The sequence below is a fragment of the Oncorhynchus masou genome, chromosome 24, assembly GCF_036934945.1.
Source record: "Oncorhynchus masou masou isolate Uvic2021 chromosome 24, UVic_Omas_1.1, whole genome shotgun sequence".
Taxonomy (NCBI): Eukaryota; Metazoa; Chordata; class Actinopteri; order Salmoniformes; family Salmonidae; genus Oncorhynchus; species Oncorhynchus masou.
The window spans coordinates 114,793,543-114,815,720 of NC_088235.1; the positions used below are offsets into that span (position 1 = coordinate 114,793,543).

At 47.3% G+C, this 22,178-nt stretch overlaps 1 protein-coding gene across 1 annotated transcript in view; it reads left to right on the forward strand.

The window, feature by feature from the left end:
- The window catches only part of LOC135511527 (lipoma-preferred partner homolog), a 458,670-nt gene that overhangs the window by 237,480 nt on the left and 199,012 nt on the right, over nucleotides 1–22,178 (forward strand). The window contains exons 7-11 of the mRNA XM_064933017.1: nucleotides 13,647–13,907; nucleotides 14,734–14,820; nucleotides 15,038–15,328; nucleotides 15,382–15,850; nucleotides 16,139–16,317. Of these exons, the coding sequence (XP_064789089.1) occupies nucleotides 13,647–13,907; nucleotides 14,734–14,820; nucleotides 15,038–15,328; nucleotides 15,382–15,850; nucleotides 16,139–16,317 (1,287 nt within the window). The remainder of the gene's footprint in view (nucleotides 1–13,646; nucleotides 13,908–14,733; nucleotides 14,821–15,037; nucleotides 15,329–15,381; nucleotides 15,851–16,138; nucleotides 16,318–22,178) is intronic.

The following is a 22,178-nucleotide window of genomic DNA, read 5'->3' on the forward strand; positions in this document are numbered from 1 at the left end:
GGAAATAGGGTCCCTTTTGAAATGCAGACTGTGTGTTAAACTTGTACTTCTTCCCTACATTATATTCATTATAGTCATTTAGCAGACGCTCTTATCCAGAGCGACTTACAGGAGAATTTACGGGTAAGTGCCTTGCTCAAGGGCAAATTGACAGATGTTTTCTCCTAGTCAGCTAGGGGGGGGTTCGAACCAGCAACCTTTCACCCCTTCACGACCACATGTGTTGTGTAATGGTGCAGTAGGTTAACATTCAGCAACCCAGTGGACACTCACTTAGACTTCACCTTGACCCCGGAGAAGAGGAGAGAGGAGGAGAGGTCGAGGTGACAGCCTCAGCGTGACCTTAGAGAAGGAGAGGAGAGGGGAAAGGTGGTTGGCGGGAATAGCCAAGGCTTTAGAGAAGTTTTAAATAGAGACGGCACACAAAGACCTCAGCCAACCCCGAGCCACGGCCTGTTCACTCTGCTACCATCGAGCTAGCAGACATACATTACATTACATTACATTTAAGTCATTTAGCAGACGCTCTTATCCAGAGCGACTTACAAATTGGTGAATTCACCTTCTGACATCCAGTGGAACAGCCACTTTACAATAGTGCATCTAAATCATTAAGGGGGGGGGGTGGTGAGAAGGATTACTTATCCTATCCTAGGTATTCCTTGAAGAGGTGGGGTTTCAGGTGTCTCCGGAAGGTGGTGATTGACTCCGCTGTCCTGGCGTCGTGAGGGAGTTTGTTCCACCATTGGGGGCCAGAGCAGCGAACAGTTTTGACTGGGCTGAGCGGGAACTGTACTTCCTCAATGGTAGGGAGGCGAGCAGGCCAGAGGTGGATGAACGCAGTGCCCTTGCTTGGGTGTAGGGCCTGATCAGAGCCTGGAGGTACTGCGGTGCCGTTCCCCTCACAGCTCCGTAGGCAAGCACCATGGTCTTGTAGCGGATGCGAGCTTCAACTGGAAGCCAGTGGAGAGAGCGGAGGAGCGGGGTGACGTGAGAGAACTTGGGAAGGTTGAACACCAGACGGGCTGCGGCGTTCTGGATGAGTTGTAGGGGTTTAATGGCACAGGCAGGGAGCCCAGCCAACAGCGAGTTGCAGTAATCCAGACGGGAGATGACAAGTGCCTGGATTAGGACCTGCGCCGCTTCCTGTGTGAGGCAGGGTCGTACTCTGCGGATGTTGTAGAGCATGAACCTACAGGAACGGGCCACCGCCATGATGTTGGTTGAGAACGACAGGGTGTTGTCCAGGATCACGCCAAGGTTCTTAGCGCTCTGGGAGGAGGACACAATGGAGTTGTCAACCGTGATGGCGAGATCATGGAACGGGCAGTCCTTCCCCGGGAGGAAGAGCAGCTCCGTCTTGCCGAGGTTCAGCTTGAGGTGGTGATCCGTCATCCACACTGATATGTCTGCCAGACATGCAGAGATGCGATTCGCCACCTGGTCATCAGAAGGGGAAAGGAGAAGATTAATTGTGTGTCATCTGCATAGCAATGATAGGAGAGACCATGTGAGGTTATGACAGAGCCAAGTGACTTGGTGTATAGCGAGAATAGGAGAGGGCCTAGAACAGAGCCCTGGGGGACACCAGTGGTGAGAGCGCGTGGCGAGGAGACAGATTCTCGCCACGCCACCTGGTAGGAGCGACCTGTCAGGTAGGACGCAATCAAGCGTGGGCCGCGCCGGAGATGCCCAACTCGGAGAGGGTGGAGAGGAGGATCTGATGGTTCACAGTATCGAAGGCAGCCGATAGGTCTAGAAGGATGAGAGCAGAGGAGAGAGAGTTAGCTTTAGCAGTGCGGAGCGCCTCCGTGATGCAGAGAAGAGCAGTCTCAGTTGAATGACTAGTCTTGAAACCTGACTGATTTGGATCAAGAAGGTCATTCTGAGAGAGATAGCGGGAGAGCTGGCCAAGGACGGCACGTTCAAGAGTTTTGGAGAGAAAAGAAAGAAGGGATACTGGTCTGTAGTTGTTGACATCGGAGGGATCGAGTGTAGGTTTCTTCAGAAGGGGTGCAACTCTCGCTCTCTTGAAGACGGAAGGGACGTAGCCAGCGGTCAGGGATGAGTTGATGAGCGAGGTGAGGTAAGGGAGAAGGTCCCCGGAAATGGTCTGGAGGAGAGAGGAGGGGATAGGGTCGAGCGGGCAGGTTGTTGGGCGGCCGGCCGTCACAAGAAGCGAGATTTCATCTGGAGAGAGAGGGAGAAAGAGGTCAGAGCACAGGGTAGGGCAGTGTGAGCAGAACCAGCGGTGTCGTTTGACTTAGCAAACGAGGATCGGATGTCGTCGACCTTCTTTTCAAAATGGTTGACGAAGTCATCTGCAGAGAGGGAGGAGGGGGGAGGGGGGAGGATTCAGGAGGGAGGAGAAGGTGGCAAAGAGCTTCCTAGGGTTAGAGGCAGATGCTTGGAATTTAGAGTGGTAGAACGTGGCTTTAGCAGCAGAGACAGAGGAGGAAAATGTAGAGAGGAGGGAGTGAAAGGATGCCAGGTCCGCAGGGAGGCGAGTTTTCCTCCATTTCCGCTCGGCTGCCCGGAGCTCTGTTCTGTGAGCTCGCAATGAGTCATCGAGCCACGGAGCGGGAGGGGAGGACCGAGCCGGCCTGGAGGATAGGGGACATAGAGAGTCAAAGGATGCAGAAAGGGAAGAGAGGAGGGTTGAGGAGGCAGAGTCAGGAGAAAGGTTGGAGAAGGTATGAGCAGAGGGAAGAGATGAAAGGATGGAAGAGGAAAGAGTAGCGGGGGAGAGAGAGCGAAGGTTGGGACGGCGCGATACCATCCGAGTAGGGGCAGTGTGGGAAGTGTTGGATGAGAGCGAGAGGGAAAAGGATACAAGGTAGTGGTCGGAGACTTGGAGGGGAGTTGCAGTGAGGTTAGTGGAAGAACAGCATCTAGTAAAGATGAGGTCGAGCGTATTGCCTGCCTTGTGAGTAGGGGGAAGGTGAGAGGGTGAGGTCAAAAGAGGAGAGGAGTGGAAAGAAGGAGGCAGAGAGGAATGAGTCAAAGGTAGACGTGGGGAGGTTAAAGTCGCCCAGGACTGTGAGAGGTGAGCCGTCCTCAGGAAAGGAGCTTATCAAGGCATCAAGCTCATTGATGAACTCTCCGAGGGAACCTGGAGGGCGATAAATGATAAGAATGTTAAGCTTGAAAGGGCTGGTAACTGTGACAGCATGGAATTCAAAGGAGGCGATAGATAGATGGGTAAGGGGAGAGAGAGAGAATGACCACTTGGGAGAGATGAGGATCCCGGTGCCACCACCCCGCTGACCAGAAGCTCTCGGGGTGTGCGAGAACACGTGGGCGGACGAAGAGAGAGCAGTAGGAGTAGCAGTGTTATCTGTGGTGATCCATGTTTCCGTCAGTGCCAGGAAGTCGAGGGACTGGAGGGAGGCATAGGCTGAGATGAACTCTGCCTTGTTGGCCGCAGATCGGCAGTTCCAGAGGCTACCGGAGACCAGGAACTCCACGTGGGTCGTGCGCGCTGGGACCACCAGATTAGGGTGGCCGCGGCCACGCGGTGTGGAGCGTTTGTATGGTCTGTGCAGAGAGGAGAGAACAGGGATAGATAGACACATAGTTAACAGGGTACAGAAGAGGCTACGCTAATGCAAAGGAGATTGGAATGACAAGTGGACTACACGTCTCGAATGTTCAGAAAGTTAAGCTTACGTGGCAAGAATCTTATTGACTAAAATGATTGAAATGAAACAGTACTGCTGGAGTAGGCTAGCTGGTAGTGGCTGCGATGTTGACACTACACTAATCAAGTCGTTCCGTCGAGTGTAATAGTTTCTACAGTGCTGCTATTCGGGGCTAGCTGGCTAGCTAGCAAGGTTGATTGCGTTCCGTTACTTTAAAAGAACGACAATAGCTGGCTGGCTAACCTAGAAAATCGCTCTAGGCTACACAATTGTCTTAGAAACAAAGACGGCTATGTAGCTAGCTAGCTACGATCAAACAAAACAAACCGTTGTACTGTAATAGTTACTACAGTGCTGCTATTCGGGGGGTAGCTGGCTAGCTACGTTAGAAGAACGACAATAGCTGGCCAGCTAACCTAGAAAATCGCTCTAGGCTACACAATTGTCTTAGATACAAAGACGGCTATGTAGCTGGCTAGCTACGATCAACAAATCAAACCGTTGTACTGTAATGAAGTGAAATGAAAATGTGATACTACCTGTGGAACGACGCGGAATGTTGACCGGGTAGTTGGAGTTCAATTCGGTAGAGGTTGGCTAGCTGTTGGCTAGCTAGCTAGCAGCATTACCTACGTTAAGGACGACAAATAGCTGGCTAGCTAACCTCTGTAAATTAAGATAATCACTCTAAGTCTACACACTCTAAACTGCACAATTATCTTGGATACGAAGACAACTATGTAGCTAGCTGACACTACACTAATCGAGTCGTTCAGTTGAGTGTAGTAGTTTCTACAGTGCTAGTGGACAGTGGATGTTAGCTAGCTGCTTAGCTAGCTGCTGGGCAGATACGTTAGGACGACGAAATACGATAATTATGCAATTGTCGTTGATACAAAGACGGCTATGTAGCTGGCTAAGAAGAAATTGCTAAGATTAGACAAATCAAACCGTTGTACTATAACGAAATGTAATGAAAAGTTATAAAAAGTTATACTACCTGCGGACCGAAGTGTAGATGCGGCCGCTCGCTCCAACCGGAACCGGTATCCGGTATATCTCTACATACACACAGTACCAGTCAACAGTTTGGACAAACCTACTCATTCCAGGGGTTTTCTTTATTTTGACTAGTTTCTACATTGTAGAATAATAGTGAAGACATCAAAACTATGAAATAACACACATGGAATCATGTAACCAAACAAGGGTTAAACACATCAGCTAAAAAAAGCCAAATATATTTGAGATTCTTCAGTCGCCTTCTTTTGACTTGTTGACAGCTCTGCACACTCGTAGGTGTGTCCGAACATTTGACTTGGTGACATCTCTGCACACTCGTAGGTGTGTCCAAACATTTGACTTGTTGACATCTCTGCACACTCTTAGGTGTGTCCAAACATTTGACTTGTTGACATCTCTGCACACTCGTAGGTGTGTCCAAACATTTGACTTGTTGACATCTCTGCACACTCGTAGGTGTGTCCAAACATTTGACTTGTTGACATCTCTGCACACTCTTAGGTGTGTCCAAACATTTGACTTGTTGACATCTCTGCACACTCGTAGGTGTGTCCAAACATTTGACTTGTTGACATCTCTGCACACTCGTAGGTGTGTCCAAACATTTGACTTGTTGACATCTCTGCACACTCGTAGGTGTGTCCAAACATTTGACTTGTTGACATCTCTGCACACTCGTAGGTGTGTCCAAACATTTGACTTGTTGACATCTCTGCACACTCGTAGGTGTGTCCAAACATTTGACTTGTTGACATCTCTGCACACTCGTAGGTGTGTCCAAACATTTGACTTGTTGACATCTCTGCACACTCGTAGGTGTGTCCAAACATTTGACTTGTTGACATCTCTGCACACTCGTAGGTGTGTCCAAACATTTGACTTGTTGACATCTCTGCACACTCGTAGGTGTGTCCAAACATTTGACTTGTTGACATCTCTGCACACTCGTAGGGGTGTCCAAACATTTGACTTGTTGACATCTCTGCACACTCGTAGGTGTGTCCAAACATTTGACTTGTTGACAGCTCTGCACACTCTTAGGTGTGTCCAAACATTTGACTTGTTGACATCTCTGCACACTCTTAGGTGTGTCCAAACATTTGACTTGTTGACAGCTCTGCACACTCGTAGGTGTGTCCAAACATTTGACTTGTTGACATCTCTGCACACTCGTAGGTGTGTCCAAACATTTGACTTGTTGACATCTCTGCACACTCGTAGGTGTGTCCAAACATTTGACTTGTTGACATCTCTGCACACTCGTAGGTGTGTCCAAACATTTGACTTGTTGACATCTCTGCACACTCGTAGGTGTGTCCAAACATTTGACTTGTTGACATCTCTGCACACTCGTAGGTGTGTCCAAACATTTGACTTGTTGACAGCTCTGCACACTCTTAGGTGTGTCCAAACATTTGACTTGTTGACATCTCTGCACACTCTTAGGTGTGTCCAAACATTTGACTTGTTGACATCTCTGCACACTCTTAGGTGTGTCCAAACATTTGACTTGTTGACATCTCTGCACACTCGTAGGTGTGTCCAAACATTTGACTTGTTGACATCTCTGCACACTCTTAGGTGTGTCCAAACATTTGACTTGTTGACATCTCTGCACACTCTTAGGTGTGTCCAAACATTTGACTTGTTGACAGCTCTGCACACTCGTAGGTGTGTCCAAACATTTGACTTGTTGACATCTCTGCACACTCGTAGGTGTGTCCAAACATATGACTTGTTGACATCTCTGCACACTCTTAGGTGTGTCCAGACATTTGACTTGTTGACATCTCTGCACACTCTTAGGTGTGTCCAAACATTTGACTTGTTGACATCTCTGCACACTCTTAGGTGTGTCCAGACATTTGACTTGTTGACATCTCTGCACACTCTTAGGTGTGTCCAAACATTTGACTTGTTGACATCTCTGCACACTCGTAGGTGTGTCCAAACATTTGACTTGTTGACATCTCTGCACACTCGTAGGTGTGTCCAAACATTTGACTTGTTGACATCTCTGCACACTCTTAGGTGTGTCCAAACATTTGACTTGTTGACATCTCTGCACACTCGTAGGTGTCTCCAAACATTTGACTTGTTGACATCTCTGCACACTCTTAGGTGTGTCCAAACATTTGACTTGTTGACAGCTCTGCACACTCTTAGGTGTGTCCAAACATTTGACTTGTTGACATCTCTGCACACTCGCAGGTGTGTCCAAACATTTGACTTGTTGACATCTCTGCACACTCTTAGGTGTGTCCAAACATTTGACTTGTTGACATCTCTGCACACTTGTAGGTGTGTCCAAACATTTGACTTGTTGACATCTCTGCACACTCTTAGGTGTGTCCAAACATTTGACTTGTTGACATCTCTGCACACTCTTAGGTGTGTCCAAACATTTGACTTGTTGACATCTCTGCACACTCGTAGGTGTGTCCAAACATTTGACTTGTTGACATCTCTGCACACTCGTAGGTGTGTCCAAACATTTGACTTGTTGACATCTCTGCACACTCGTAGGTGTGTCCAAACATTTGACTTGTTGACATCTCTGCACACTCTTAGGTGTGTCCAAACATTTGACTTGTTGACATCTCTGCACACTCTTAGGTGTGTCCAAACATTTGACTTGTTGACATCTCTGCACACTCTTAGGTGTGTCCAAACATTTGACTTGTTGACATCTCTGCACACTCTTAGGTGTGTCCAAACATTTGACTTGTTGACAGCTCTGCACACTCTTAGGTGTGTCCAAACATTTGACTTGTTGACATCTCTGCACACTCGCAGGTGTGTCCAAACATTTGACTTGTTGACATCTCTGCACACTCTTAGGTGTGTCCAAACATTTGACTTGTTGACATCTCTGCACACTTGTAGGTGTGTCCAAACATTTGACTTGTTGACATCTCTGCACACTCTTAGGTGTGTCCAAACATTTGACTTGTTGACATCTCTGCACACTCTTAGGTGTGTCCAAACATTTGACTTGTTGACATCTCTGCACACTCGTAGGTGTGTCCAAACATTTGACTTGTTGACAGCTACATGTTTTATATATATTTATTAAAGAGGAGGGTCCTCCTCTTCCTCCTCTGAGGAGCCTGATCTGTACGCATTGCTGTAGACTGCCTTTCTACTCCCTGGGAATCTGCATTATATCCCTGATGACTGCAGTCACAGCCAGCTTCTCAAATTACATCATATTCCGTGGCCAAAAGTAGTGCACTATGTAGGGAATAGTGTGCCATTTAGTAAAATAAAACCCATTGACCTAACATGTAGTGGATGTGAGTCCATAAATGTCTTTCTGCAGTGTCTTTTCATACTGACGTCTGAGATGTCCTGCTGTGTTCCTCTGTTGTTTCCACGTCATGTCATAAGAAAATACAGTTTAATCAAAATGAAAAACTGATTGTATTTGCAAAAACGTCATCAACGTAAGGCAATTGCATCAATCTTTTCTACCTAAATCTAATGACATGGTGACATTTTCTGTTGATCACGTTGAATTGACGTTAGTTGACAACTCAACCAATTTTAAATCAAAACTAGATGCTGCTGGTCCCTCTCCCCCTCCCTCCCTTTCTCTCTCCCCCTCCCTCCCTCCCAATCTCTCACCCCTGTCCCTCCCCCCCTTTCTCTCCCCCGTCCCTCCCTCCCTTTCTCTCTCCCCCTCTCTCCCTTTCTCTCTCCCCCTCCTTCCCTTTCTCTCTCCCCCTCCCTCCCTTTCTCTCTCCCCCTCCCTCCCTTTCTCTCTCCCCCTCCCACCCTTTCTCTCTCTCTCTCTCTCCCTCCCTCCCTTTCTCTCTCCCCCTCTCTCCCTTTCTCTCTCCCCCTCCCTCCCTTTCTCTCCCCCTCCCTCCCTTTCTCTCTCCCCCTCCCTCCCTTTCGCTCTCCCCCTCCCTCCCTTTCTCTCTCCCCCTCCCTCCCTTTCTCTCTCCCCCTCCCTCCTTTTCTCTCTCCCCCTCCCTCCCTTTCTCTCTCTCCCTCCCTCCCTTTCTCTCTCCCCCTCCCTCCCTTTCTCTCTCTCCCTCCCTCCCTTTCTCTCTCTCCCTCCCTCCCTCTCTCCCTCCCTTTCTCTTGGAGCCCTACACAGGCAGGTATTTTAAGGCCTACCCATGCCCGTGAGGTTCAAACCCCACAATACCCAGGACTGATTGCTTCTGTCAAATTGAAGGCCCTACCTGAACCCTAAATCAGAAATAACTTCCTCCGTTAGCTGCTCCTCTCTGTCTGTCCCCTGCTCCCTGCTCTGCTCACGCTGCATGCTCTGTGCGTGGCTTGGCTTGTGTAGGTACTGTATCCATAGCAACTCCTCTGCTTGCCTTCCTCCTTATTGGTGAGACCGAGAGCCGAGCAGTTTCCTTCACTCTAAACTCCGACAAAACTCAGTGAACGTTGTTATTTTTGGTAAAGCAATGATGATGATGAGATCGAAACACTAAATGATAGGTGCTGTGCAGAGCACAAGCAAATGGTTCAGCTTATTCCTTATCCGTACTCTAGTTATTGATGAAAAAATAGTTTATAGCCGGCCCTAACCAGATGTATAATGTCAGGTCCCATTGGGTTCAGACAGGTAGCAGAGCTCTACTCTCTCTCTCTCTCTCTCTCTCCTCTCTCTCTTTCTCTCTCTCTCTCTCTCTCTGTCTTTCTCCTCTATCCTCTCTCTCTCTATCCTCTCTCTCTCTCTCTCTTTCCTCTATCCTCTCTCTTTCTCTCCGTCTCTCTCTTCTCTATGCTCTCTCCCAACTCTCTCTCCCTCTCCCCTCTCTCTCTCCTCCATCCTCTCTCCCACCTCTCTCTCCCTCTCTCTCTTCTCTATCCTCTCTCCCAACTCTCTCTTCTCTATCCTTTCTCCCAACTCTCTCTCCGTATCCTCTCTCCCAACTCTCTCTCTCTCTCTCCCCCCTCTCTCCTCTATCCTCTCTCTTCCATCCTCTCTCCCAACTCTCTCCCTCTCTCTCTTCTCTATCTTCTCTCTCCCAACTCTCTCTCTCTTCCATCCTCTCTCCCAATTATATCTCCCTCTCTCTCTTCTCTATCCTCTCTCTCCCAACTCTCTCTCTCTCTTCCCTATCCTCTCTTCCAACTCTCTCTCTCTCTCTCTCCTCTATCCTCTCTCCCAACTCTCTCTCTCTCAATTCAATTCAAGGGGCTTTATTGGCATGGGAAACATGTGTGAGGTAAATGATATATAAAAGTGAAATAAACAATCAAAATGTATAGTAAACGTTACACATACATAAGTTTCAAAACAATAAAGACATATTATATATATAGGGTTGTAACAATGTCCAAATAGTTAAAGTACACAAGGGAAAATAAATAAGCATAAATATGGGTTGTATTTACAATAGTGTTTGTTCTTCACTGGTTGACATTTTCTTGAGGCAACAGGTCAGACATTTTGCTGCTGTGATGATTCCACTGTGGTATTTCACCCAGTAGATATGGGAGTTTATCAAAATTGGATTTGTTTTCTAATTCTTTGTGGATCTGTGTAATCTGAGGGAAATATGTGTCTCTAATATGGTCATACATTTGACAGGAGGTTAGGAAGTGCAGCTCAGTTTCCACCTCATTTTGTGGGCAGTGAGCACATAACCTGCCTTCTCTTGAGAGCCATGTCTGCCTACGGCGGCCTTTCTCAATAGCAAGGCTATGCTCACTGAGTCTGTACATAGTCAAAGCTTTCCTTAATTTTGGGTCAGTCACAGTGGTCAGGTATTCTGCCACTGTGTACTCTCTGTTTAGGGCCAAATAGCATTCGAGTTTGCTCTGTTTTTTTGTTAAATCCTTCCAATGTGTCAAGTAATTATCTTTTTGTTTTCTCATGATTTGGTTGGGTCTAATTGTGCTGCTGTCCTGGGGCTCTGTGGGGTGTGTTTGTGTTTGTGAACAGAGCCCCAGGACCTGCTTACATAGGGGACTCTTCTCCAGGTTCATCTCTCTGTAGGTGATGGCTTTGTTATGGAAGGTTTCTGAATCATTTCCTTTTAGGTGGTTGTAGAATTTAACAGCTCTTTTCTGGATTTTGACAATTAGTGGGTATCAGCCTAATTCTGCTCTGCATGCATTATTTTGTGTTCTACGTTGCACACGGAGGATATTTTTGCAGAATTCTGTAGTCTCAATTTGGTGTTTGTCCTATTTTGTGAAATCTTGGTTGGTGAGGGGACCCCAGACCTCACAACCATAAACGCAATGGGCTCTATGACTGATTTAAGTATTTTTAGCCAGATCCTAATTGGTGTGTTGAAATTAGTAGTGCACTACCCCTATGGACCCTGGTCAAAAGTAGTGCACTACCCCTATGGACCCTGGTCTAAAGTAGTGCACTACCCCTATGGACCCTGGTCAAAAGTAGTGCACTACCCGTATGGACCCTGGTCTAAAGTAGTGCACTACCCCTATGGACCCTGGTCTATAGTAGTGCACTACCCCTATGGACCCTGGTCTAAAGTAGTACACTACCCCTATGGGCCCTGGTCTATAGTAGTACACTACCCCTATGGGTCCTGGTCTATAGTAGTGCACTACCCCTATGGACCCTGGTCTAAAGTAGTGCACTACCCTTATGGGCCCTGGTCTATAGTAGTACACTACCCCTATGGACCCTGGTCTAAAGTAGTGCACTACCCTATGGGCCCTGGTCTAAAGTAGTGCACTACCCTATGGGTCCTGGTCTATAGTAGTGCACTACCCTGGTCTATAGTAGTACACTTCCCTGGTCTATAGTACTACACTACCCTGGTCTATAGTAGTGCACTACCCTGGTCTATAGTAGTACACTTCCCTGGTCTATAGTACTACACTACCCTGGTCTATAGTAGTACACTTCCCTGGTCTAAAGTAGTGCACTACCCCTATGGGCCCTGGTCTAAAGTAGTGCACTACCCCTATGGACCCTGGTCTATAGTAGTACACTACCCCTATGGGCCCTGGTCTAAAGTAGTGCACTACCCCTATGGACCCTGGTCTATAGTAGTACACTACCCCTATGGGCTCTGGTCTAAAGTAGTGCACTACCCCTATGGGCCCTGGTCTAAAGTAGTACACTACCCCTATGGGCCCTGGTCTAAAGTAGTGCACTACCCTATGGGTCCTGGTCTATAGTAGTACACTACCCTGGTCTATAGTACTACACTACCCTGGTCTATAGTAGTGCACTACCCCTATGGGCCCTGGTCTATAGTAGTGCACTACCCAATGGGCCCTGGTCTATAGTAGTGCACTACCCTGGTCTATAGTAGTACACTACCCTGGTCTATAGTAGTACACTACCCTATGGTACCTGGTCTATAGTGGTGCACTACCTTGGTCTATAGTAGTACACTACCCTGGTCTATAGTACTACACTACCCTGGTCTATAGTAGTGCACTACCCTATGGGCCCTGGTCTATAGTAGTGCACTACCCCTATGAGCCCTGGTCTATAGTAGTGCACTACCCCTATGGACCCTGGTCTATAGTAGTACACTACCCTGGTCTATAGTACTACACTACCCTGGTCTATAGTAGTACACTTCCCTGGTCTATAGTAGTGCACTACCCCTATGGACCATGGTCTAAAGTAGTGCACTACCCCTATGGGCCCTGGTCTAAAGTAGTGCACTACCCTGGTCTATAGTATTGTAAAGTGGCTGTTCCACTGATGTCAGAAGGTGAATTCACCAGTTTGTAAGTCGCTCTGGATAAGAGCGTCTGCTAAATGACTTAAATGTAAATGTAAATGTATAGTAGTACACTACCCCTATGGACCCTGGTCTATAGTAGTACACTACCCTGGTCTATAGTAGTACACTTCCCTGGTCTATAGTAGTGCACTACCCCTATGGACCCTGGTCTAAAGTAGTGCACTACCCCTATGGACCCTGGTCTATAGTAGTGCACTACCCCTATGGACCCTGGTCTAAAGTAGTACACTACCCCTATGGGTCCTGGTCTGTAGTAGTACACTACCCCTATGGACCCTGGTCTATAGTAGTACACTACCCCTATGGACCCTGGTCTATAGTAGTGCACTACCCTGGTCTATAGTAGTGCACTACCCTATGGGCCCTGGTCTATAGTAGTACACTTCCCTGGTCTATAGTAGTACACTACCCTGGTCTATAGTAGTGCACTACCCTATGGGCCCTGGTCTATAGTAGTACACTTCCCTGGTCTATAGTAGTACACTTCCCTGGTCTATAGTAGTGCACTACCCTATGGGCCCTGGTCTATAGTAGTACACTTCCCTGGTCTATAGTAGTACACTTCCCTGGTCTATAGTAGTACACTTCCCTGGTCTATAGTAGTACACTTCCCTGGTCTATAGTAGTGCACTACCCCTATGGGCCCTGGTCTAAAGTAGTGCACTACCCCTATGGACCCTGGTCTATAGTAGTGCACTACCCTGGTCTATAGTAGTACACTTCCCTGGTCTATAGTAGTACACTTCCCTGGTCTATAGTACTACACTACCCTGGTCTATAGTAGTGCACTACCCTATGGGCCCTGGTCTATAGTAGTACACTTCCCTGGTCTATAGTAGTACACTTCCCTGGTCTATAGTAGTGCACTCCATAAGGAAGAGGGTCAATTTGAGACACATTCCTAGATAACCTGGAGATGCATATGAAGGAAGCAGGCAGGGCAGTTGACTGAGTCATAGTGTATTTTAGTCCTTCCAGGTGCTGCTCCTCCCAAGCCTTTAACAGAGCTTCATCACATCACTGCTCTATGCAGAACACGTCTTCAGTACGTAGAAGCTAAATAATCTGTGCTCTCTGAGTTCTTAAGATCAAAAGATTTGATTAGATAGGAAGAATAACTTAAATGTTTCCTTGCAAGAACTACATTTGTGACTGAAGAGAGACAAGACAGTGATGTTGTCATTTTTTAAATCTGTATTTGTTGGTGGATGAACAGAGACTCTTGGGTTCTGCAGAGGATTCAAAACTCTACTATTATCGTTTTGTTTTACAGAACTCTGAAACACTTCCGTCGGTGACCAGTCCCAATGCTCCGGTCACCGGCTACAAGCGTATGGTCATCCCGACTCAGCCTCCTCTGACGGCCACTAAGAAGTCCGGGGCCCCAGGTGGAACACTGCCCCGTTCCCAGGTGGAGCACTGCCCCTCCTCTGCCTCCCCAGTGGCCGGGCCTCAGTTCCATACGGTGCCCCAGCCAGTCCCAGCCACCTACGCCACAGCCTCCACCCCCAGCCAGCCCACCTTCAACGTACAGGTACTCACATCCTGGCTGGTACCCATATCCTGTTGTTGTGCCCTCGAGCAAGGAACTGCGCTGAAAGTGATTCATCAGGATTTTGACAATGATGTCCTTTATCTACGTCCCCAGAGTCAGATGAACTTGTGGACACCATTTTGTATGTCTCTGTGTCCAGCGCGAAGGAAGATAGAAGTAGTTTCTAGAGCCTATGCTAACTAGCGTTAGCGCAATGACTGGGAATCTATGCGTATCTGCTAGCATTAGCGCAATGACTGGGAGTCTATGCGTATCTGCTAGCATTAGCGCAATGACTGGGAGTCTATGCGTATCTGCTAGCATTAGCACAATGACTGGGAGTCTATGCGTATCTGCTAGCATTAGCACAATGACTGGAAGTCTATGGGTATCTGCTAGCATTAGCACAATGACTGGAAGTCTATGGGTATCTGCTAGCATTAGCACAATGACTGGAAGTCTATGGGTATCTGCTAGCGTTAGCACAATGACTGGAAGTCTATGGGTATCTGCTAGCATTAGCACAATGACTGGAAGTCTATGTGTATCTGCCAAAATCCCCAAGTATCGCTTTAACCACTTAAACTGCTCCAAGGGACGCTGCAGCTGATCATCTCCTTCAACCTGTCTGTCTGTCTGTCTGTCTGTCTGTCTGTCTGTCTGTCTGTCTGTCTGTCTGTCTGTCTGTCTGTCTGTCTGTCTGTCTGTCTGTCCGTCCGTCCGTCCGTCCGTCCGTCCGTCCGTCCGGAGCCCTATGTGGAATAGGTTGCTATTTGAGACAGACCCAGTGTCTCTGTGACCACTGACATCATCTTCTTCCCCCCAGGTGAGGTCTGCCCAACCCGCCGCCCAGCACCAGTCCCCAGGACCCCCCCAGCAGTTTGCCCAGCAGCCGATTCAGAGCCCAGCCCAGGTCCAGTACACGCCTTGTTGGTGTTGTTCTTCTTTTTACGTTAAACACAAGGAAATCCACTGCTTGTTCGTGTTTGTTGATGTTTATGCTTTATTATAGACAGCTAGGAAACAGATCGGGAGATAGAATGGGAGGAGACAAAGGAGGAAGGGATTGAACCCTCGTCTTCGATGAGGAAGGAGATGTGTTATTAATCACTGAGCACATCTCTTCACAGGTCCAGTACATGTCTGCTCAGCCACGAGGCCCTGACTCGGCCTACGGGCCCCCTCAGCCACGAGGCCCTGACTCGGCCTACGGGCCCCCTCAGCCACGAGGCCCTGACTCGGCCTACGGGCCCCTTCAGCCACGAGGCCCTGACTCGGCCTACGGGCCCCCTCAGCCACGAGGCCCTGACTCGGCCTACGGGCCCCCTCAGCCACGAGGCCCTGACTCGGCCTACGGGCCCCCTCAGCCACGAGGCCCGGACTCGGCCTACGGGCCCCTTCAGCCACGAGGCCCTGACTCGGCCTACGGGCCCCCTCAGCCACGAGGCCCTGACTCGGCCTACGGGCCCCTCAGCCACGAGGCCCTGACTCGGCCTACGGGCCCCCTCAGCCTCGAGGCCCTGACTCGGCCTACGGGCCCCCTCAGCCACGAGGCCCTGACTCGGCCTACGGGCCCCCTCAGCCACGAGGCCCTGACTCGGCCTACGGGCCCCCTCAGCCACGAGGCCCTGACTCGGCCTACGGGCCCCCTCAGCCACGAGGCCCTGACTCGGCCTACGGGCCCCCTCAGCCACGAGGCCCTGACTCGGCCTACGGGCCCCCTCAGCCACGAGGCCCTGACTCGGCCTACGGGCCCCCTCAGCCACGAGGCCCTGACTCGGCCTACGGGCCCCCTCAGCCACGAGGCCCTGACTCGGCCTACGGGCCCCCTCAGCCTCGAGGCCCTGACTCGGCCTACGGGCCCCCTCAGCCGCGAGGCCCTGACTCGGCCTACGGGCCCCCTCAGCCAGGCTTCGCCCCTCAGCCAGGCTCTGCACCACAAGGTGTCAAATCTACCAGACTTTTCACATTCAACATTAACGCTCACTGTCCATTTGCACTTCTACCATGTTATCTAAAATTGCTTGACAAATTGTTTCCAATATATTTTAAATGTATTTAGAAACTAGTAAAATGTACCAAAACAGTCTTTCTGGTGTTTGTGAAAGCGAAGACAAGTAGAATCCATTTTTATTGTTACAATTAAGTTTGTGCTAAAAATGTCATGTGTTATTAGTGTAATTACTGTATTTCTCAAAAAATTTTGAACATGTACATGGCGTTTCTGATAGGGTACCCAGAACAGGCCTACCCTGGACCAGGAGGAGAACCAGGAAACACCTGGAGACCCCAGCCTAGCTATACTGCTGCTCCTACCCAGCAGGGCTTCCCACAACCTGTCCCTAAGAAGACCTACATCACTGACCCTCCTGCCAGCCTGGTGCCTCCTGTACACCTCGCCCCACAGAAGGTAAGAACTGAGCCTTGTTGCTTTTATACCCTGGGATGGACATTCAGGATATTAGGTACTGGCCAGCGGAGCTGGTAGACAGTGATTTCGGGAAGACAAAAAATATCTGTGCCTATCGCAGGGCCATGGCTGAGGCCAAAGTTGACTGATATTTATTACAGATACACGGCTGAGTGACGTTTTATTACAGATACATGGCTGAGTGATATTTTTGACAGATACATGGCTGAGTGATATTTTTGACAGATACATGGCTGAGTGATATTTATTACAGATACATGGCTGAGTGATATTTATTACAGATGCATGGTTGAGTGATATTTATTACAGATACATGGCTGAGTGATATTTTTGACAGATACATGGCTGAGTGATATTTATTACAGATACACGGCTGAGTGATATTTATTACAGATACATGGCTGAGTGATATTTATTACAGTTACATGGCTGAGTGATATTTATTACAGATACATGGCTGAGTGATATTTATTACAGATACATGGCTGAGTGATATTTATTACAGATGCATGGTTGAGTGATATTTATTACAGATACATGGCTGAGTGATATTTTTGACAGATGCATGGTTGAGTGATATTTATTACAGATACATGGCTGAGTGATATTTTTGACAGATACATGGCTGAGTGATATTTATTACAGATACATGGCTGAGTGATATTTATTACAGATACATGGCTGAGTGATATTTATTACAGATGCATGGTTGAGTGATATTTATTACAGATACATGGCTGAGTGATATTTTTGACAGATACATGGCTGAGTGATATTTATTACAGATACATGGCTGAGTGATATTTATTACAGATACATGGCTGAGTGACGTTTTATTACAGATACATGGCTGAGTGATATTTTTGACAGATACATGGCTGAGTGATATTTATTACAGATACATGGCTGAGTGATATTTATTACAGATACATGGCTGAGTGATATTTATTACAGATACATGGCTGAGTGATATTTATTACAGATACGCGTCTTAGTGATATTTATTACCCGGGTTGAGAATAACACATACATGTTACAGTGGTAAGGCCTCCTCACAGAGACACCTTCATACATGTTTGGTGGAGGTGTCTGGCCTATGTCTGACCATCTGCCACTATGTTGGAGGTGTCTGGTGTCTAACCATCTGCCACTATGTTGGAGGTGTCTGGTGTCTAACCATCTGCCACTATGTTGGAGGTGTCTGGTGTCTAACCATCTGCCACTATGTTGGAGGTGTCTGGTGTCTAACCATCTGCCACTATGTTGGAGGTGTCTGGTGTCTAACCATCTGCCACTATGTTGGAGGTGTCTGGCCTATGTCTAACCATCTGCCACTATGTTGGAGGTGTCTGGTGTCTAACCATCTGCCACTATGTTGGAGGTGTCTGGTGTCTAACCATCTGCCACTATGTTGGAGGTGTCTGGTGTCCAACCATCTGCCACTATGTTGGAGGTGTCTGGTGTCTAACCATCTGCCACTATGTTGGAGGTGTCTGGTGTCTAACCATCTGTCACTATGTTGGAGGTGTCTGGTGTCTAACCATCTGCCACTATGTTGGAGGTGTCTGGTGTCTAACCATCTGCCACTATGTTGGAGGTGTCTGGTGTCTAACCATCTGCCACTATGTTGGAGGTGTCTGGTGTCTAACCATCTGCCACTATGTTGGAGGTGCCTGGTGTCTAACCATCTGCCACTATGTTGGAGGTGTCTGGTGTCTAACCATCTGCCACTATGTTGGAGGTGTCTGGTGTCTAACCATCTGCCACTATGTTGGAGGTGTCTGGCCTATGTCTAACCATCTGCCACTATGTTGGAGGTGTCTGGTGTCTAACCATCTGCCACTATGTTGGAGGTGTCTGGTGTCTAACCATCTGCCACTATGTTGGAGGTGTCTGGTGTCTAACCATCTGCCACTATGTTGGAGGTGTCTGGCCTATGTCTAACCATCTGCCACCATGTTGGAGATGTCTGGTGTCTAACCATCTGCCACTATGTTGGAGGTGTATATGTCTAACCATCTGCCACTATGTTGGATGTGTTTGGTGTCTAACCATCTGCCACTATGTTGGAGGTTTCTGGCCTATGTCTAACCATCTGCCACTATGTTGGAGGTGTCTGGTGTCTAACCATCTGCCGCTATGTTGGAGATGTCTGGTGTCTAACCATCTGCCACTATGTTGGAGGTGTCTGGTGTCTAACCATCTGCCACTATGTTGGAGGTGTCTGGCCTATGTCTAACCATCTGCCACTATGTTGGAGGTGTCTGGTGTCTAACCATCTGCCACTATGTTGGAGGTGTCTGGTGTCTAACCATCTGCCACTATGTTGGAGGTGTCTGGTGTCTTAACTTGTAAGGCTGAAGAGCCAAGTACCACCTGGTGGTATGGTCATTAGTGTCTTTCATCTGCAGGAGCTCAGACCGCGACAATCAGTCTCCACCAGGAAGGTTTGAGTCTCTGACCTCTTGAGGTTTGAGTCTCTGACCTCTTGAGGTTTGAGTCTCTGACCTCTTGAGGTTTGAGTCTCTGACCTCTTGAGGTTTGAGTCTCTGACCTCTTGACAGGCTGTTGTCCACAGCAACCCTTTCTGCTCAACAAAGGGACTCGGGCGCCTAGTTTGCGTTTCACCACTTTTCTAGTTTTTAGTTTTTTTTTCTCTCTCCCCAATTTCGTGATATCCAATTGGTAGTTACAGTCCTGTCCCATCGCTGCAACTCGCGAACGAACTCGGGAGAGGCGAAGGCAGAGAGCCGTGCGTCTCTGAAACAGTTACAGTTATTGTCTCAAGACACACGCACGCACGCACGCACACACACACACACACACACCTCACACACTCACACACACACACATACACACTTCACACACACACACACCTCACACACTCACACACACACACACACACACACACCTCACACACACACACACACCTCACACACACACACACACACACACACACACACACACACACACACACACACACACACACACACACACACACACACACACACACACACACACACACACCTCACACACACACACACACCTCACACGCACGCACGCACGCACGCACACACACACACACACACACACCTCACACACTCACACACACACACATACACACTTCACACACACACACACCTCACACACTCACACACACACACACACACACACACACACACACACACACACACACCTCACACACACACACACACACACAGCTGTCGACAATCTCTGGAAAGTACTAGGCCCCCTTGAGTTTCCATTAATTCAAGGATGTTATGCTGCAAATACAAACAGGTCCAGCAGAACAGCCAGGCCTTTGGGCATTACTCGTCAAGGACTGTATTTTACTAAATACAAATTAGATACCACAGCAAGCATCTTTATGTATTACATTTATTTTTATTTTTTTATGAATACATTTTGATTCAAAACAAAACTCTACATGTTGCTTTAGAGGGCTGCTCGGGTTCTCCCAGTGTGGTGCGTCATGAATACAACATGAATACAATGTTCAGTTTAATAGATTTATATAAAAGAAAATAGCACTACGATATTGTCCCTCTTGATAATCATTTTTCACTGTAGCAAAAACAGTAATAGAAATTCAACATCTATCTATCTATCTATCTATCTATCTATCTATCTATCTATCTATCTATCTATCTATCTATCTATCTATCTATCTATCTATCTATCTATCTATCTATCTATCTATCTATCAGCAACCATCCCTCATGTGTTCCAATGGCATGTTGTGTTTGCTAATCCACGTTTATCAATTTAAAAGATTATTAGAAAAACCTTCTGCATTTATGTTAAAACAGCTGTAAACTGTTGTTCTGATTAAACAAGCAATAAAACTGACCTTCTTTAGACACCTGAAGGTACGACATTCATCTCTACAAACAATAGTAGGCAAGTATAAACACCATGGAACCACGCAGCCGTCATACCGCTCAGGAAGGAGACGCGTTCTGTCTTCTAGAGATGAACGCACTTTGGTGCGAGAAGTGCAAATCAATCCCAGAACAACAGCAAAGGACCATGTGAAGATGCTGTAGGAAACGGGTACAAAAGTATCGATATCCACAGTAAAACGAGTCCTATATTGACAACCTGAAAGGCCGCTCAGCAAGGAAGAAGCTATAAAAAAGCCTGACTATTGTTTGCAACTGCACCTGGGGTCAAAGGTCATACTTTTTGGAGAAATGTCCTCTGGTCTCATGAAGCAAACATAGAACTGTTTGGCCACAATGACCATCGTTATGTTTGGAGGAAAAAGGGGGAGGCTTGCAAGCCAGAGAACACCATCCCAACGGTGAAGCATGGGGGTGGCAGCATCATGTTGTGGGGGTGCTTTGCTGCAGGAGGGACTGGTGCTCTTCACAAAATAGATGACATCATGAGTCAGGAAAATTACGTGGATATATTGAAGCAACATCTCAAGACAAGAAGTTAAAGCTTGGTCGCAAATGGGTCTTCCAAATGGACAACGACCCCAAGCATACTTCCAAAGTTGTGGCAAAATGGCTTAAGGACAACAAAGTCAATGTATCGGACTGGCCATCACAAAGCCCTGACCTCAATCCCATAGAACATTTGTGGGCAGAACGGAAAAAGTGTGTGCGAGCAAGGAGGCCTACAAACCTGACTCAGTTACACCAGCTCTGTCAGGAGGCCTACAAACCTGACTCAGTTACACCAGCTCTGTCAGGAGGCCTACAAACCTGACTCAGTTACACCAGCTCTGTCAGGAGGAATGGGCCTACAAACCTGACTCAGTTACACCAGCTCTGTCAGGAGGAATGGGCCTACAAACCTGACTCAGTTACACCAGCTCTGTCAGGAGGAATGGGCCTACAAACCTGAATCAGTTACACCAGCTCTGTCAGGAGGAATGGGCCAAAATTCACCCAACTTATAGTTTGAAGCTTGTGGAAGGCTACCCGAAACGTTTGACTCAAGTTTAAAGGCAATGCTCCCAAATACGAATTGAGTGTATGTAAACTTCCTTCCCACTGGGAATGTGATGAAAGAAATAAAAGCTGAAATAAATAATTCTCTCTACTATTATTCTTACAATAAAGTGGTGATCCTAACTGACCTAAAACAGGGAATTTGTTACGAGGATTAAATGTCTAGAATTGTGAAAAACTGAGTTTAAATGTATTTGGCTAAGGTGTATATATATAATAATATATCCCATTTAGCAGACGCTTTTGTCCAAAGCGACTTACAAGTCGGCTGGGGCCACTACTTTTACATATGGGTGGCCCCAGCGGGAATCGAACCCACGACGCTTGGCGTTGCAAGCGCCATGCTCTACCGACTGAGCCACACAGGATCCCTGTATGTAAACTTCTGTAAACTTCTGACTTCAACTGTATTTATTAATTCCAAAATATTTCCTTTCATACAAGTGAAGTCTTTGTACTTAGTTCCTGCAGGATTTCTTCATATCTTTCTCCAAAGGGAATGAGAGCATTTTCAATATTATCCCACAGAAAGAATAAAGAAATTCAGAGCCTAATCATATGGTTGAATTCAAATATACTGATAAATACATTTTTAAAAATTGGGGGGGTAAGGAGATCATGTTTTTTTGTATGATATAATTGACAGTAACATGAATTGTTTTTTATTTTAAATTGTACACAATGTATGGGAACATATGTACAAATTAGAATTACCGACAGGAAGAACAAGGAAAATAAAATATATTAAATATCAACAGATGATTAACTACAGATATAATCCATGAAGACCTACAGTGGGGCAAACAATTATTTAGTCAGCCACCAATTGTGCAAGTTCTCCCACTTAAAAAGATGAGA